We start from the raw sequence: 15,735 nt of genomic DNA, 5'->3' as shown, positions 1-15,735 counted from the left end.
GCCTGGGCCTGGGCCTGGGCCTGGGCCTGCGGCTGAGGCGTAATCCCGGCCATCGCCAGGCCCTCTGCGGGTGTGCCTCTTCGTTGGCTTGTAAACGTGTCAGGGTGGGTTCGATGCGCGCTTCGTTCCTTCAGTTAGCCTTTCCTCCCGCTGTGGTACTGGCTCCTGTGCTCCTGTAAGCTCTGTGTCCTGACAGATCTGCTCTAAGGGCTGAGAAACAGCTGCCCCTGCCAGAGGAGGTCTAGATTGGGTATTAGGAAGAATTTCTTCACCCGAAGGGTTGTGGAGCACTGGCCCAGGCTGCCCAGGGAAGCGGTGGAGTCACCGTCCCGGGGGGATTTGAAAGCCGTGTAGGTGTGGTGCTCAGGGACGTGGTTTGGTGGAGGGCTTGGCAGCACTAGGCTTGCGGTTGGGCTCAGTGATCTTAAAGGTCTTTTCCAACCTACACGAGTCTATGATTCTGTGATAAAATACATATTTAAACTTTAAGGACACAACTGAAGCTTTGTTGTTTAGTGTTTTGTTTTGTTGTTTGTTTTTTTTTCCAAGTATTGAAGATTGTATAAGATTATTGAAAAACTCCCTCTTTTCCTGCGAGGGTTCTCAGGCCCTCCTCACTGTACTGCTTGGTGTTTCTGTAGAAACAAGCCACCAGGCTCTCCAGAACATGCCCAGAGTCCTCCGGGAAGTGGAAGTCTTGAAACAGGAGGCAACATTCCTGAAGGAGCAAATGGTCCTTGTTAAAGAAGATATAAAGAAATTTGAAGAAGACACAGCTCAGTCAATGCAGGTAGGTTCTTGTCGTAGTGTTTGTCTGTAACTTGTGAAATTCTAAAGTTTCCAGAGTTGTTCATATTAAACAATCTTGTGAACTGAAGATAGACAAAACCACTTCTTTTAGCATTAATAGTACAAAAGTGGGCATGACACAGGCCAGTGCAATCTGCATTTTCTGAGGAGCAGCTGATCGTGTTTCACTTCTGACAGAGTCGCTGTTACCTGAAAGGGGACACTGATTCCAGCCCAGATTTTTGCCTGCTGTTAGCTGGGGTGCATAGCATTTTGAGGCAAAGTGGATACTAAAAGTACAAATCCAGAATTCAAATTAACCTTTTGTTGTTTGATTTTGGAAGTTGATTTAACATCTCCAGCTCTTTCACTCAACTCCTTCCTCCTTGTAACAGCATGATATTTTCATCCTCTTTTTTTTTTTTAAAATCCAAGCCAAAGATAATTCCCATAATTTAAGTATCTGTGGCAGTCATCTTTTGTTTCAGTGGGCAACATAATGCTTCTTTTGCTTCAGGTCCTGGTAGAGATTGACCGAGTGAAATCTAGAATGCAGTTGGCTGCCGAATCACTTCAGGAAGCAGACAAATGGAGCACGTTAAGTGCAGACATTGAAGAGACTCTTAAAACACAGGTAGATACCGCATTATTCTTTTTGGTCTCTGTGCCTGCAGCTTTCCAGGGAAACTGCGTAGGTTTTTGAAGTGACTCTAAAATATGTACCTGTTTGGAAAATGTCGTTATGAAACTGGTATCAGTGCTTTCTAAGGTCGTGTTCGGTAACTGGATTGCCTTTCCCTGGTCGCAGGATGTCTCTGCGATTTCGGCCAAACTAACAAGTATGCAGAGCAGCCTGGCTATGCTTGTGGATACGCCAGATTACTCGGAGAAGTGTGTGCATCTTGAGGCTCTGAAGAACCGACTAGAGGCCATGGCCAGCCCTCAGATTGTTGCTGCTTTTAACTCCCAGTCTGTAGGTCAGTAACTCTTGATGTCATTTACTATCAGTGCAGAGTTTATTGCCTTTAAGAAGCAAAATGTTTGGGTGGGGAAGTTTATGTCCTGAAGGCTCCTGGCCCTGGGTTGTGTGCTTGTTCTGGTGGAGCCAGATGCCGTGAAACGTTATGTGCTCTGCAGCTGCCTGCAATCCAGTACATCTTTAATTTTCTTACAGTTTGGTGTACCTGTGGCCGCTATGGGAAATAAGGAAAAAATGAGCTGGTTCTATAGGCCATGTAGATGTACTGAGGCGGAGCTGCCCTGCTGTCATAGTTCAGTTATGCCATGGATGCTGTCCAAGTGGGAAGCGCTGCTCAAGTAAGCAGAAGGCCTCTGGTTTTGCGTTATCATAGTGCTGTGGGGCATTTCTGCTACAGCTTGGTGTTGTAATTAGAAAGGAACTTTGTTTGGAAATGTTCTGACTTCTTGCTACCTTGTAAAAGCCGTTTTATAAACTCTCTTTTAGAAAATATGACTTTTGGACTGTTCTTTGTTCTCTTCCTTCCCTCTCCTACTGTCACAGAACTTCTGAAAAATACTTGTTCTGGTTTTTGCCTCTCATCTATGTGCACCTTGAGCTCCTAGTGAGGATCTGGGGCTCTGGTCCTTTTGCTGCACAGCACTCAGGATGTATTGTCTACATAAAGGCAAGATGCAGCAGTGCATGACTGCAGACAGCTGGAGGAAGCGGAGGAGGGAAGAAGCTCTATGTGCTGTGCTTCTAATAAATGTGCTTAATCCTTTGCATAGGTCTCTCTCTTCCCTTTTTCGTTCCTTTTCTGGCTTTTCTTCTTTGCACAGCTTCCTTTTCTCTTGGGCTGTGCTCATCAGCTTCACAGTAGGTCCCATGCCTTTTTTCTGCTGTGACAGTGCATTACCCTTTACAGACAAATTCAAGACAAAGGATGATGTTTTGGAATACTTTCTCTGCTTAGGATGAAAGTAAATTGAAGATTGATATGCTTTGTGAGTTCTCCACCAAGAAAACATACAGGTGCAAGAAAGCTGCTGGCAGCAGGTCCTTTGCTTGGGCATACTGTTCAGAATAATTCACTTTAAGCACTGTTTGCGTTCTCTTTCAAAATGTGTTTTGGGCATGTGGAGACGCGGGCTTTTTTTCCTATTGAACAGAGTTTCTCTGTTTACTGTGAAGTCACGTTTTTTCCTGAAGTCCGACTCCTATAAATGTAATGCAAGTCTGTAAACATATCCCCAGAGAGACTGTATTCGGTGACTTCCACAGATGAAGAGCACTTCAAGTTACTTAGTGTTCTAGTTTCTCTGCCTTCTATGTCATTTTGAAAAACAAGGTCTCGTCACTAATTTCTCTAACCCCAGATGTATTTTGTGGACAGAACTATAGTCATCCCGCTTACAGTACAAAACAGACTGTTGAGAAACTTGGATTTCAAAGCTTTGTGTAAGAGCTAACTGCGACAATAGTCAGTCTTGAGGCAGCTAGTGTAGGTATCAGTTTGGAGAGTGGTGAAAGCAAAGCTGAGGACTTTGAGACGTAAGTTATAGTTTTGTAGATAGCGGCTTGTCTCTGGAAAATAATTATTTCCTTCTAGGAAATGCTGTGGGTTTATCCGTCTTTAATACCAGATACATTTGCTGGTTAAGAAGTTAAATTCATTCCTCATGTCTGCTACCTGTTCTCGTTTGAGAGTGGGTTTTGGGCAGTTCTGCTCCTATTTGAGAAGATAAGCAAACAAAAAGCGAATGGGTATCTTTCTGTACAGGCCATTATACATACTCCCTTAAAAGAAGAATTCTCTTGCTCAGTTAGACTAATGTCTCAACCTCAGCCTTGAGACTGACTGTTAACTGCCTGTTATTTTGTTTTGTTTAGATCAGGCAAAAACGTTTGTTAAAGTCTTCACCGAAATTGATCGGATGCCCCAGCTTCTTGCTTATTATTATAAATGTCACAAGGTAAGTGTTTTGATAATATTTTACTATGGAGGGATAAAAATGTGAATTCTTGCTTGGCTTGGACTGTAGGGGGAGCTGCTGCATCAGGTACTTCACCTTTCCTGTCGAAGGAGCGTGGAACCTGTTCCCTTCCATGTGCCATTCTCCGACTTCTCTTTCTGGCTCTTAGCAGCTTTGGTTACTCCCCGGGTTTGAAGAGTAATTCTCCTTTCAGGGCTTTCTGTTCCTTCCTGCAGCAGACATAGGATATGTGTGTTCTGCTTGATTTCTCTGTGCCTTATAGTTTTGCTTTGCTTTTCTTGGATGTGGCTATGTCAGCAATAACTTTATTGCTGCAACTTGCCAGCTGCTGACTTCTGTAAACTCTTTTCAGGTAAGATTAAAAGTTGGAATTCCAGACAGTTCTGTAGCCATAACCTGATCCTCAAATTTCTCTCATGACTGTGACTTTTGAGGATTAAGTTCAAGGCTGGGGCTTGCCAAGTATTTCAACTATTATGTGGGGGTATCGGTTACAGTCTCATTTTATGAGTAAAATACCAATGTTAATTAAATCTTTGAATCAACTAAGGAGCCTCTAGCTTCATGCTGAAAGTCTTTTCCTTCTGTTGTGCTGAATTATAGCAAAATGTTATGCTGAAATCTGGAGAGAGGAGCAAAGGTGAGCATTGTGTTTTAGCAAAAGTGCTTTGCATGGGAAGTTCTTGGTTTGAAATAACAAAAGCTAGATCTGTGGACTGTCAGTTCTCCTCTTAGAATGGTTCTTGCTACCCCTGCAGGTGCAGCTGGTGGCAGCGTGGCAGGATCTTTGCCAAAGTGACTTAAGCTTAAATCGGCAGTTGACTGAACTGTATGACACGCTCCTTGGGACCTGGCACTCACAGCTGCAGTGGGCAACACAGGTGCAGTAACTGTTTAGTACTGGTACAGTGTATGGGAGAGGACGAGATCAAGCACAGTCTCTTAATTCTCATAAAGCTGAAAATAGTTCATTGATGCTCAGTCTTTGAGTTATGCTCTGTACCTTATCCATGCAAGACAGGGCTTGCAACCTACTTTCTGTTTCTTGTCCAGCTCTTGCAGGCAAGATTTGATTTCTGGTGTTCTACCAGCAGCAAGGTTGCTGTGTTATTGACAGTAAAGCTGCTCTATCACTTTCATCTGTATCTTAAGTAAAATCTAATTTATTGGTGTTGCAAATGTGTTCTGTTGCAAGACATTTGAAATGCCTGAATTGCTTTATCGCTTGGCCTGGAGGAAGCCTTCAAGGTCATATTGGACTGATTCATGTCACTCTGTGTAAGACGTGAGGACTTCTGCTGTTACCCCTTGGAGTCTGTGTACTTGTTTTTCCTGCCAAAAATAATGTAGGATCCAAAAAAGTTATTGTCCTTTAGTGAAATGAAGAAATAAGTTCGTATTGTTGAGCCTCTAAGAGTTTTTCATCCATGAAGGGTAAGAGATTCTTATCTTCATGTTATGAAGCATGGTGCAAGTGCTAAGCCTGTACTGCAAAGGAGCTCAGTATTTTCTTGAAATGTATTTTTTCTGCCTGATGATTCGATGTGAATTACAGGTCAGATGTCAGCTTACATTTTAGCAGATATTCTTTGAACTGGGGATTGTGACAGAGAAATGGCACATGGGGCAAAGCTCATGTCACTCAATCTCCTGTGTTGCTTCTGCTTTCTGAAGAATTCTTGAACCTTCTCCATGGTGATCCCAGCTTTCAAAGCAAATGAGTGAGAACAGCTGACAAAAAAGTCACAATAAAAGGCTGTAACATATTTTATGCTAGTGGAGTTGAGGCTGGTCAGGTAAATAAAAAATCTTAGCTGATTACAGTCTTTCTAGCCTTTCCAGTACAGAGTTCTGCTTATCTGACCAGTAATTTGGCTCTTGATATAGTACTGTTTCTTCATATTTTACCAACAGATGTGTTTTTTCCCAGCACACCTGTGTAAACCGAGTGCTCTGGTTTCAAATACTCTTTTCTGCTGGGTAGTTTTTCAAATTACTGTAGTGCTTGTGTTCTTCTGAATTCAGTTTTTGACCTATACCTATCTTCTAGTTTCTTGGTCACGGTATTCAAAGCACAGTTTCAATGGTAAATGTGTACTGACCCAGACTGTTGTAATCAGGCTGTCCTGCGTGCTAGGCCAGCAAGGTTCTTGCAGTCTTAGCCGACCTCTTCTGTTTTTTTTACCCATTGTGAGGTTTTTCAGATTTGTTTTTGTTCTCTTTTGGTTGGGAGCTCATGTCATCCAAGGGCTCTATGATCTATTAGTGCACAAAACGTCATCTTCTTGATCTGTGTATCACTGTCTCTCACCAACAGGTAATTTTATATTAATTCTTTAATAGAAAGAAGCACATGCCCAGCACAGTTTTCTGTGCTGGGTGTGAAAAAGTCCAGGTCGGGCTGCTGCTGCTCTCTCTCCCAACTCTTTACTCCCTGGTTAAGGCAGCCTGCCTCTCTGCATTTGCAGACCCATCTATTTTGCCTCTTCTGTCCCTCTGTTTTAGGAGCCCAGGTCTCTGTGGCAAGGGCATAAGGGAGACTGCAGTGGGCATGAGTGGGAAGTGGTGCTGCTTGTGTGAAGGCTGCAGCACTCGTTCAGGGGGGCTGAAGAAGGTATCGGCCCCTGGACAGACAGGCCCTGCTCAGTTTGGAGCGGGGACAGCCTGTCATTGTCTTTGCTGAGACAGTGACATGTGGTTTGTAGGTTGTGGGTCTCCCTCTGAAAGCTGTCTGCTGTTCTCTGCTGCCTGTTCTGTTCCTCTGAGATAATGTGCTTTTGCTAGTAGCTTTTCTGCTACCACAGGTTTTCAAGAACCCCCATGAAATTGTGACTGTATTGTTGATTCAAACTCTGGGAGCGTTGGTGCCTTCCATCCCTGTCTGCGTCAGCACTGCCATGGAGAGAACGGGCCAAGAAACCAAGCTCAGTAAGCTGCTGGAGCTCTACGATGCCACCATCCACTTTGCCAAAGGGCTGGAAGTAGCAATGCTGCCAAACCTGAGTAAGGCTCTTGAGCTAAACATTGTCATTCTGTTCTGTTATCTCCTTTGTCAAGTTCCATTGTGGGATTTTCTTTAGTTTTTCGTGGAGGGAGGGATTATCTTTCCTACAGTATTGACTCGTTATGTGGCATATGCACATGTGCATACATTGTGTGTACATGTGTATATCTTGCGCTAAAGATACTGACACAATACTGAATGAGTTTACTGAAGTAGATCTGTTCCGAGCATGCTTGCTGTCTAGGATAAATAATATTTAGCACTTTTCCTTTTACAAGCATTAGTATTTCTTCTGTCTAACAGATGAGAAAATGTCTTTAGAGAAGCTATCTGTGAAACCCATTGTGGAAGATCACAAAGCATAAAAGTTGAGGAGTTTCCTGGAATTAAGTCACACCTTACTAAACAAGGGAAAACCTGCTTGAAAGCTGCATCCATTGGATGCTTAAGTTTTATTTTGTAGTTTTTCTGTTTCTACTGGCTTATGTTTTAATCGGGTGAAAATGCAGGGCCAAATATTATTTCTGAACTGTTGGTAGTTTATTCTCTAGGAGCATCCTCAGTGTTTGATTCAAAATCTAACCTATGCTTTCCTTACCCTGTGATGTTTGTCATCTTGTTTTGGTCGTGGCTTGATGAATAATTCCCGCAAACCACAAAGCAGCGAGGTGCTGTGTTTACATAGGTTTATGCCTGGCTTGAACTGTTGGATATTTATAATCCTTTATTAATCTGGTAGGGCCCCTTCAAAGACTGGATATGGGAAAATCCTAAATTAAAGCCAATGGAGCATTCCTAATGCTGTGTTTCCTGTGTTTCGTTCCTCATAACATTGTCTTGAGCTATTTAAACCCAGATTCTTACTTGATCATGTAAATTATGATTACTGGGCAATTTCAGGGAGTGTGACTGTCGTCGTGTCTGATTTTGTTGTCTGTGTGATTGCATATTCTTGTCAGTCATTTTGTATCCTCGGCTTAGCTTAATTTGTGGTTTGTAATAGAAATGATTAAAAAGGGCTTGGAAAAACGATGTCAAGTTCTGGAAGATGATGGAATAGGAAGACAGCTACTGAACTGTTTTCTGAGTGTCTCTGAAAAAAAACAGCAACCAACAAAAAAAAAAACACCCTCAAAACTGTATTTCCATCCCTTTTGCTGTGGAGGAAGATGTTTGGGAAGAGAAATATCTCAAGAATGGGAAGGCCAGGTGACTCAGCAGAACGGAGTCAAACCAGTTCCTATGTATGTGTATGTGAGGGGAAGGTTCAGTTATGATTCATAGGATAATTCAAGTTGGAAGGGACCTCCGGAGGTGATCTCCTCCAACCTCCTGCTCCAAGCAAGGTCTGCTATGAGGTCAGACCATGTTACTCAGGGTATTGTCCGGTCTGATCTTGAAAACATCCAAGCATGGAGATAGCACAGACTTGGGATAACCTGCTCCATTGCTTGTCTGTCCTTAGGGCATAGAAGTTTTTTCTTATATCCAGGATCCAAAGTAATTTTGGTTAGCTGCTAGTTTGAGTTTGGCAAAGCTTCATCCTAACAGCTGGTGTCCCCTTCGGATTTGAGAAATAATCATTCAGACCTGGGAGTTTTTTTGGGTTTGCAGCTCCCTGCTCAACAGAATGGCACTGAAATGCTAAGTTCATGGTTCATGTTCAGCTCTGGTTGATGAACACCATGAAGTAGTAGTGCTAAGTGAATTGAATTAGTGTCAGTTATTTTAAGTATGAACCAAGCTTTCTGATAAATGAGGAGTGCCACTGTTTTAAGTTGTGCGAGTAATGTGTTTCACTTCTCTCATGGTTTCCTTCTACTATAGGTTGGAATATTTAATAGATTTTTGTCACCCAGGCTGTTTTGGAGCAGTGAGTGATAATTTCCTGGAGGTATTTGTTAAGGTAGAACATCTTGGTTTTAGTAAGCAGGTAGAGATAATAACCTTGTATTTAAAAAAAAAAAAAAATTAAAAAAAATCTATGTACTTGAGACTTAAAGCTGTTGGGCAACATTTCAAGCCTGTGTAGGCAGCATGCTCTAACTGAAGAACTACTGCATGTTGCTTGAAACAAGGCTTTTAGTAGCATGTTCATCTGTTTGTAGACTAAACATCTGATTGTTTGTAGAGGAGCAGAACCTGGTAAAAGTGATGGAACTGGTGGAAGCGGTGTATGGCCCATACAAGCCCTATCAACTTGAGTATGGAGACCTGGAAGAAGAAAATCTCCTCATTCAGATCAGTGCAGTGCCCTTGGTAATGTAACAATCTTTGTTCAACTACACAGGGAGAGGCTTGAAGCTTCTACTAAATACAAGGCTCTTTGTCAGAGTTATTGCTCTCTTTCCTCCTCTAATTTTTTGGTCATGTTTCCTGTTTGCAATATATTTTTTACTGCTAAGTAAATTTGGTTTAAGAAATGAAGTTAATTTCAGCAGTACTACCAGGTCGGAGGTAACTCCTTTCTTATGCTTCTTCATGCAGTAACCGGCACTGCGTAGATCTGCTGGAGAAAGACTTTACCAAAATATTCATATCAACCAAGAGCCTGCTTCAGGTTCGATAGAATTTATTAAGAACAGATGTGGGGGAGGAAAGTCCTTTTTGTAGGAGATTGTGTTGTTGGCAGAACTGTTTTTCCGTGAAGATCTGGTAAACATAGGATTTGGCAGCCTGACTTTTATTAACAGTCACTGTGCAGGAGCGTGGGAGCAGCCAGCATTGCTCTCCCTTAAGTGTTTTGCAAGATTGGAGGGTACTGAGAGAAGGATGTGTTACACAAGGTGTCTTTTCTTTAATGCCTGGACGCTCACTGAAAGAAGAGCCAGGCTCAAGTCTGTTGTTGTTGTTATTTAGGAGCATTGGGAAGTAATTGACTGTGTCCAGGAACTGAACCATTCAGTCAACAAACTCTTCATTCTGGCTTCTGGAGCCATCGACAATTGCATTAAACTCACTGATGGACTGGGAGCGTGTGGACTCCTTAAGGCCCTGAAAGCTCTGTTCACAAAGTAAGGTGCTTTTAGTTACACTGCTGCATTTATCCTAAGGGAGTAGCAAGTATTCAGTTTGTGGCCAAGGACTTTGTTGTTTATGAAAAATGGCTGAGAGCAGAAAGTATCTATAACCATAATATGAATCATCTGATATTCCCTCCTACCCCTTCATTCACAGGCAGTGACTGTTACTTAGGGGAAAAATGGAAGCTTTTTATGGCTAAATCAAAGACTTTTCTCAGCTGTTTTCTATTCTGGTTGGGCTGAATTTTCATTTTTAATAAATACTTTTGGAGGGGAAAATGTTTCCCAAAACAAAGTAAGACAAAACCAAATTGGGCTGATGAAAGTAGATTTCAGTGGGGAAATACATACTTACTGGGACGAGTGACCTCTCATTCAGAATCTACCTGTAAGTGTGAGATACTCGGGTGAGTGGGGTTCACTATGAGGTCTTCTCTTAAAGCATCACTGACAGCTCACTTAGATAGTATTGCAGTACTGATTACTTCCTTATTCTTTCCTGATACCAAAAGAGCTGCTCACAAGGTATAAATCAAACTGTTACCTTGCTGCCCTGTGGGGAAGAGGGAAGAGGAAAGCACACTTCTCTGATCTCACCTTCTTTATAGGCAGTTACACAGCACTCTGCATGCCTCCAGCTTATGGGCATTATTTAAAAAAAAAAAAGGGGGGGGTGTGTAGAAAACAAAATGTTCTCATTTTTATCCATGTTCTCATCTGGGGAGTAGCTGAGAAAATAAATTCATGAGATTGTTGTCACTGTGTTCCTGCAGTAAGGGCCAAGTGATGTTGGAGTAGCAGTAGCCTCATAAACTTTTTCTGGTCTTTCCTAGGAGATGTGATCAGTGGTAACAAAAATATTCTATTCATACCTTCTCATGGGAGTGAAGAGTTCCTAGTAACCCATACGTAGCAAATTGAAGTAGCCACACAGGATGTGTTACTCTGAGTTTCTCCCTGTCTTCTAGTGCAGGCTTAAGTGGGCTGTGGTTGATCAGTCCTTCACATCCATGTGTTTGGGATGGAACAACACTGTTTCTTCTGAACTCCTTTTAATATTTCTGGTTCTTATTTGGCCTTTGTAGAGGTCTGAATGAGCAAATTGCAAGACATGCAGTTACACTGCTTTCCAACCTTTTATGCTGGTGCTTATCTCTTCTCCATTTCTTGTTACAGGTATACGTCTGACTTTACAAACGCATTGCAGTCCATACGAAAGAAATGTAAACTGGATGATGTCCTATCAGATTCCCTTTTCCAGGAAGACTGGACTGCATTCCAAAACTCTGTCCGGTAAAGGGGATTTTTTTTTTTCTTTTTTTTTTTTTTTTTGCTTGACTTGGAACTGATTTTTGTATCAAAGTTGAAAGGGAATTAGTAGGGGTCAGTTTATACAAAGTTCTTAGTGCAGAATGCCGGGCTATGCCCACTTAGCTGCAGTGCTGCTGGAGCATTAGTGTTAGTGACTGGGTTTCAGGTTGCTGCTGGCACAGTAAGTGCTGTGAGGCTCCCCACTCTGTCTGGAGCAAGACTGCACATTATATCACTTGAAATATCAGCAGCTCTTAGAATTTTTCCCAATGACACTGAGCTGGCTTTAGCCGTGATGACAAGAAGTAGTGTGTGGATGAGGCTGTTGGGCAAAAAAATTCAGTATGTTACCAAATGGATGCAGAGTTAATAGCCAAATTAACTCTTGACAGATGTGTCCCCGTGGGCTGTGGTTTTGTTACTGCATTTTATAATTACTTGACACGTGTCTGAAATGGGTTGTCTGGGGGGGGTCTGGCATTATCTGCCTCAAGTCTGACAACATGTGTTTTTGTCTTGTTCTTTCCCAGGATAATTACTACTTGCGGTGAGCTCCTTCGTCAGTGTGGAGACTTTGAGCAGCAACTGGCCAACAGGTGAGCATTGCTGAACTTAATTCATGACCTGTCAACATAGGTACCAAGTTGAAAGAAAACAAACCCCAAGGTACTTTCGTTGCATAGGCCATGGAGGGAAAGCAGAACCACTGTGATTTCCCCCCACTGCCCTTCCTTATCATTTGAAATGTCAGAGATGGGTCACAGACGTTCCACTCAGTTGTGTGCCCTGAGACAGTCACAAGAATCCCTTTTTTTGGATACCTGGCTGGCCATCAAATGGACTGCCAGACTGGGGTCAGGAAGGAATTTTCCACCAGATCCAATTGGCAAGATTCTCACCCCCCCTTGTGACATGGAGCATGAATCATTTGCCGAAATGAGTCTAGGTGTGCCTTAACTGATCAATTCCTTGTAACTTGAGGAGCGTCAAGCACAGGCAGCACATAGATCTTTTGTTGCTTGTAAGCAGTGTACTGTTCAGCCTCTTGTATGTTGAAATGCTTTAGTCTGACTTGAGTGCCCATGCTTTGTATAGGACAGAGTGGCCTGCGGTGCACAGGAGGCTGGGTTTGTTCTGTATGCGCTAGATGTTCTGAGAGAACAATCCTCTCTTTTTCATCTTAATATTTTTGCAGTTTTGAGTCACACAGTAGACATGAGAGTTGACTGTAATTAGCGTCTGCCACTAATGAATACTCCCTCCCTTGAAATAACATAAAGGTAGCGTTGGTCCTTGGACCAGCACGAGAGCCACAGTGCTGATTTCAGAGGATTTTGCTGGTGACTTTTCTGTACTTGATTTCAGGATTTTATCAACTGCTGGGAAGTATATCTCGGACTCCTACAGCCCTTGTAGTTTTTCTGGCTTTCAGGATACCAGTTCTGCAGAAAAGAAGAGCTCTGTGAAGAATCCTTGGCAAGAATACAATTATCTTTTGAAGGAGAATCCATCCGAGTATGCCAGCCTAATGGAAACACTTTACACTCTAAAGGTAGCTTTGGTGCCTGGGCAAACCTGCCTCTATCGCAGGATGCTGTTAGGCCCTCATTTGGTAGATGAGACCTGGATTCCCTCTACAGCCTGACTACATTTCATCCTGAGCTGCAGCCGTTTGATGGGCTGTGTTCCAAGTCTCTCATAGAGACACTGATCCATGGAGAGATGAAATGTCCAAACCCAGGAACTCTGGGCTTATTGCATCTCTCCCCAGAGCCTGGCTGTGTTTTATGAACATGCCCTTATCAGCTCAGGTGAGAGAGATTTTGTCACAGAACACATTGGGAAGATTGTGTTGGAGCCATCTCAAATTCTGGAGCCCACATACTGCCTTTTCAAGGCTTGCTTTGCTGCTTACGCTCTGCTGCCGTTTCCATTCTGAAATATAATTCTGCAAGATCATTCATGCATGCATCTGTGAACAGGGTAGAATGACTAGTTATCTTCTTGTGGATCTACGTTATGTTTGCCGTCGTTGGTCATGTGTAGTAGTGAAGTCACGGTTATGAGTTTCTCTTATTTCCTCAGAATATTTTGATTTCTTTTGCACTTAATTTACCTGCAGCGTGTGCAACTCCACCTTCAGTGTTAAATGTTTGACTTTAAGTCTTTGCTAAATAGTCAAATTCCATAGGTACCCTGCGTGTAAAACTTTTGCTTAATTCCATGCAGAGGATCAGTTAGTTGTGCCCTGTGGGTAAAAGACAGTTTTGCCATCTCCTCTGCAAGTTTCTCAGTATCTAGCCTGTACTGGTGCCTGGCGTGGCTGGAATGTAATGCTAATTCTTTGTTTTACATTTCAGAGAGCAGTGCACAGTTTCTGTCTTGAATAACTGGTTGGAACAGGGCATCCCAAAGGAAACAAGCCGTGCCATTGCAGAGGAAAGCTCTTTTGTATTAGGATCGCCTAATAAAGGCTTATTTAAGAATGCTAACATAGTTTCTCTGTGGTCAGTTTAATGACTGCTGTATGTAAACATTTTTCTGTGTGTCTGTGTGTGTTAGGAAAAAGGTACAAGTAACCACAACCTGTTGTCTTCATCACGATCTGCCCTAAGCCGCCTCAACCAGCTGGCACACCACTTGGCTTTTGATTCTGTTTTTCTTCGCATCAAACAACAACTCTTACTCGTTTCAAAGATGGAGGTGAGTAATGAGTACATCAATCTGATCTGAACTGGCACGGTTTACCCGTGGGATACCTTCGGGTGGAGTACCGCTCAATGTTACTCACCTTTCTCCTTTTCAGGATGTTTCCCTCTGGTATCACATTTCTTCCATGAGCTACAGTCAGTGGAAAAGTTTACCTCCCTTCATCCACAGCATTTGCAACAGACAGCTGTGTTTGCAAGCTCTGATGTTTGTCTGAGATGTTGCTCTTCTAACCTGTGTGAGCATGTATTTCCCACAGGGAGCTGTGTGGGAAGGGTGTGCGTGTTTTGGGCCTGAGGTAGGAAAAGGGAAGCAGTTTTCTCACCATCTGTGTTCTGCTTTCTAGAAGTCCTTGGGTAGTCACAGTTCGTGTTGCTGGGTGGCCCCTTCCTAGAATACCGATAGACTTCATGCTCCAGAAAGTCATAGATTCATTCTGCACTTTTTGCTGTACAGGGTTGGAATTCTGGTGGCATTGGTGAGACTCTGACAGATGACCTGCCGAACTTCAGCCTGACTCCTCTGGAATATATCAGCAATGTAAGAGCATGCAAGTTACTGGAAGCCCAATGCTGAGGGAATATCTTCTGTGTCTCCCCAGTTTTTTGTAAAATGGTTGTATTTGTTAAAATTGTTATATGATGGTGATAGATGCTCTCAGTAGTCAACCCTCATCATTAGAGTTGGGCCCTTCTTTGTAGCTTTTATGAAATCCATGTCAAATACTGGAATAGTATAAGAACATCGGCAACACACAGAGAGGTTCTTCGTAGTGAACTGCACTGTTTACGGTGTTAACTCTTGTAATGGGATGGGAAATGCCAACTTCTGTTTGTAGGGGTGAATACTGAGCATATCTTTGTAATGCAGCTCATGTAGCAGAGAAGCTCCTGCAAAGTGTATTGGAGTGATTTAATCATACTACGAAGTTAAAAAAGCCTTGAGCTCTTAGCCTTCTAATCCCCATGTGACTCCCTGGTTTCTCTTTCTGATGGAATAACAATGAAACCTTTCTGGCAGTGGGGTGTTGGAGTGGAAAAGGAGAGTGAGCTGTTCATTCCTTCTGACTAGGCGCTCCTTTGAACCACATTCAAATTGCTCTCCCATTCTCCTGGTTGGTGTTTCAAGTCACTGCCAAATTTGCATTTCAGATATTAATATTAGCTGCTACTATTATTATCTCAATACAAAGTATAATTTGATAAGCAAGTTGTTTTATGTTCCTGTCATTCTGTGCATCACACAGGGATCGGATTTTTCAAGGACAGACTGCAACCAAAAGCTTTTAATATTTTGGTTTCCTCTGGCTTATGGCCTACAAACTGTTATACTCTGCTTTTAAAGCTTGGGGGGAAAAAAAAAAAAGAAATGTCTAGAAATGGGCAGTCAGTCAATTTGTGGGACAATTTGTGGGGCAATTTTATCATGGGTAGTTGGAATTTAGCTATCTGAGAGACTTTTGTGAGGTTTAGAAAGCTGATGGGCAGTGTATAAGGTAAAACTTCAAGGGAAGGTGGCTGCTGAGTTCTAAGTAGCTTTCTGATTAACACAGTTCACCAAGAGAGATGTGAATGGTTGGTAAGAGGCTGAATCTGCTCACCTACCACTTTAACTGAAAGTTAGAACTGAGATGTGTATGGTCGTTACTTGATTCTGTGAGGAATCAAAGGACGTTTCTGCCTGTCCAAGGCAAACAGGAGCTTCAGAAAATTTCAGATACAAAGCATTTGTTTTCTGATATCTTTGTAGATCTACCCTTTGTCCTGCTGCTGAGTGATACGCAGACCTAGACTGAGCCAAGACTTTCTCTTGGGTAGTCTTGAAATAACACTACTGCATTGTGCAGTAAAATTGAAAACTAAAAAAAACTAGAGTTGAGTTTAGAAACAAATTGATGTGGCATATGTGCTATGTAGAAGAAAAGGCAGGTGGTGTGATCTCAGG

The 15,735-nt window shown here is 42.5% G+C and overlaps 1 protein-coding gene across 1 annotated transcript in view; it reads left to right on the top strand.

Moving 5' to 3' along the window:
• The first annotated feature begins 646 nt into the window (after positions 1-646).
• Positions 647-15,735, top strand: part of COG7 (component of oligomeric golgi complex 7) — a 20,035-nt gene continuing 4,946 nt past the window's right edge. The window contains exons 1-13 of the mRNA XM_009698004.1: positions 647-790; positions 1,307-1,423; positions 1,598-1,766; positions 3,641-3,723; positions 4,503-4,625; positions 6,549-6,747; positions 8,880-9,007; positions 9,608-9,762; positions 10,948-11,064; positions 11,613-11,678; positions 12,448-12,634; positions 13,645-13,785; positions 14,248-14,331. Coding sequence (XP_009696306.1) covers positions 668-790; positions 1,307-1,423; positions 1,598-1,766; positions 3,641-3,723; positions 4,503-4,625; positions 6,549-6,747; positions 8,880-9,007; positions 9,608-9,762; positions 10,948-11,064; positions 11,613-11,678; positions 12,448-12,634; positions 13,645-13,785; positions 14,248-14,331 — 1,692 coding nt within the window. The 5' untranslated portion in view covers positions 647-667. The remainder of the gene's footprint in view (positions 791-1,306; positions 1,424-1,597; positions 1,767-3,640; positions 3,724-4,502; positions 4,626-6,548; positions 6,748-8,879; positions 9,008-9,607; positions 9,763-10,947; positions 11,065-11,612; positions 11,679-12,447; positions 12,635-13,644; positions 13,786-14,247; positions 14,332-15,735) is intronic.

This window comes from Cariama cristata, unplaced genomic scaffold (assembly GCF_000690535.1).
Source record: "Cariama cristata isolate BGI_N322 unplaced genomic scaffold, ASM69053v1 scaffold39863, whole genome shotgun sequence".
Classification (NCBI taxonomy): Eukaryota; Metazoa; Chordata; class Aves; order Cariamiformes; family Cariamidae; genus Cariama; species Cariama cristata.
The sequence above is the reverse complement of the archived record's forward strand: the minus strand, read 5'-3'. Positions and strand labels throughout refer to the sequence as shown.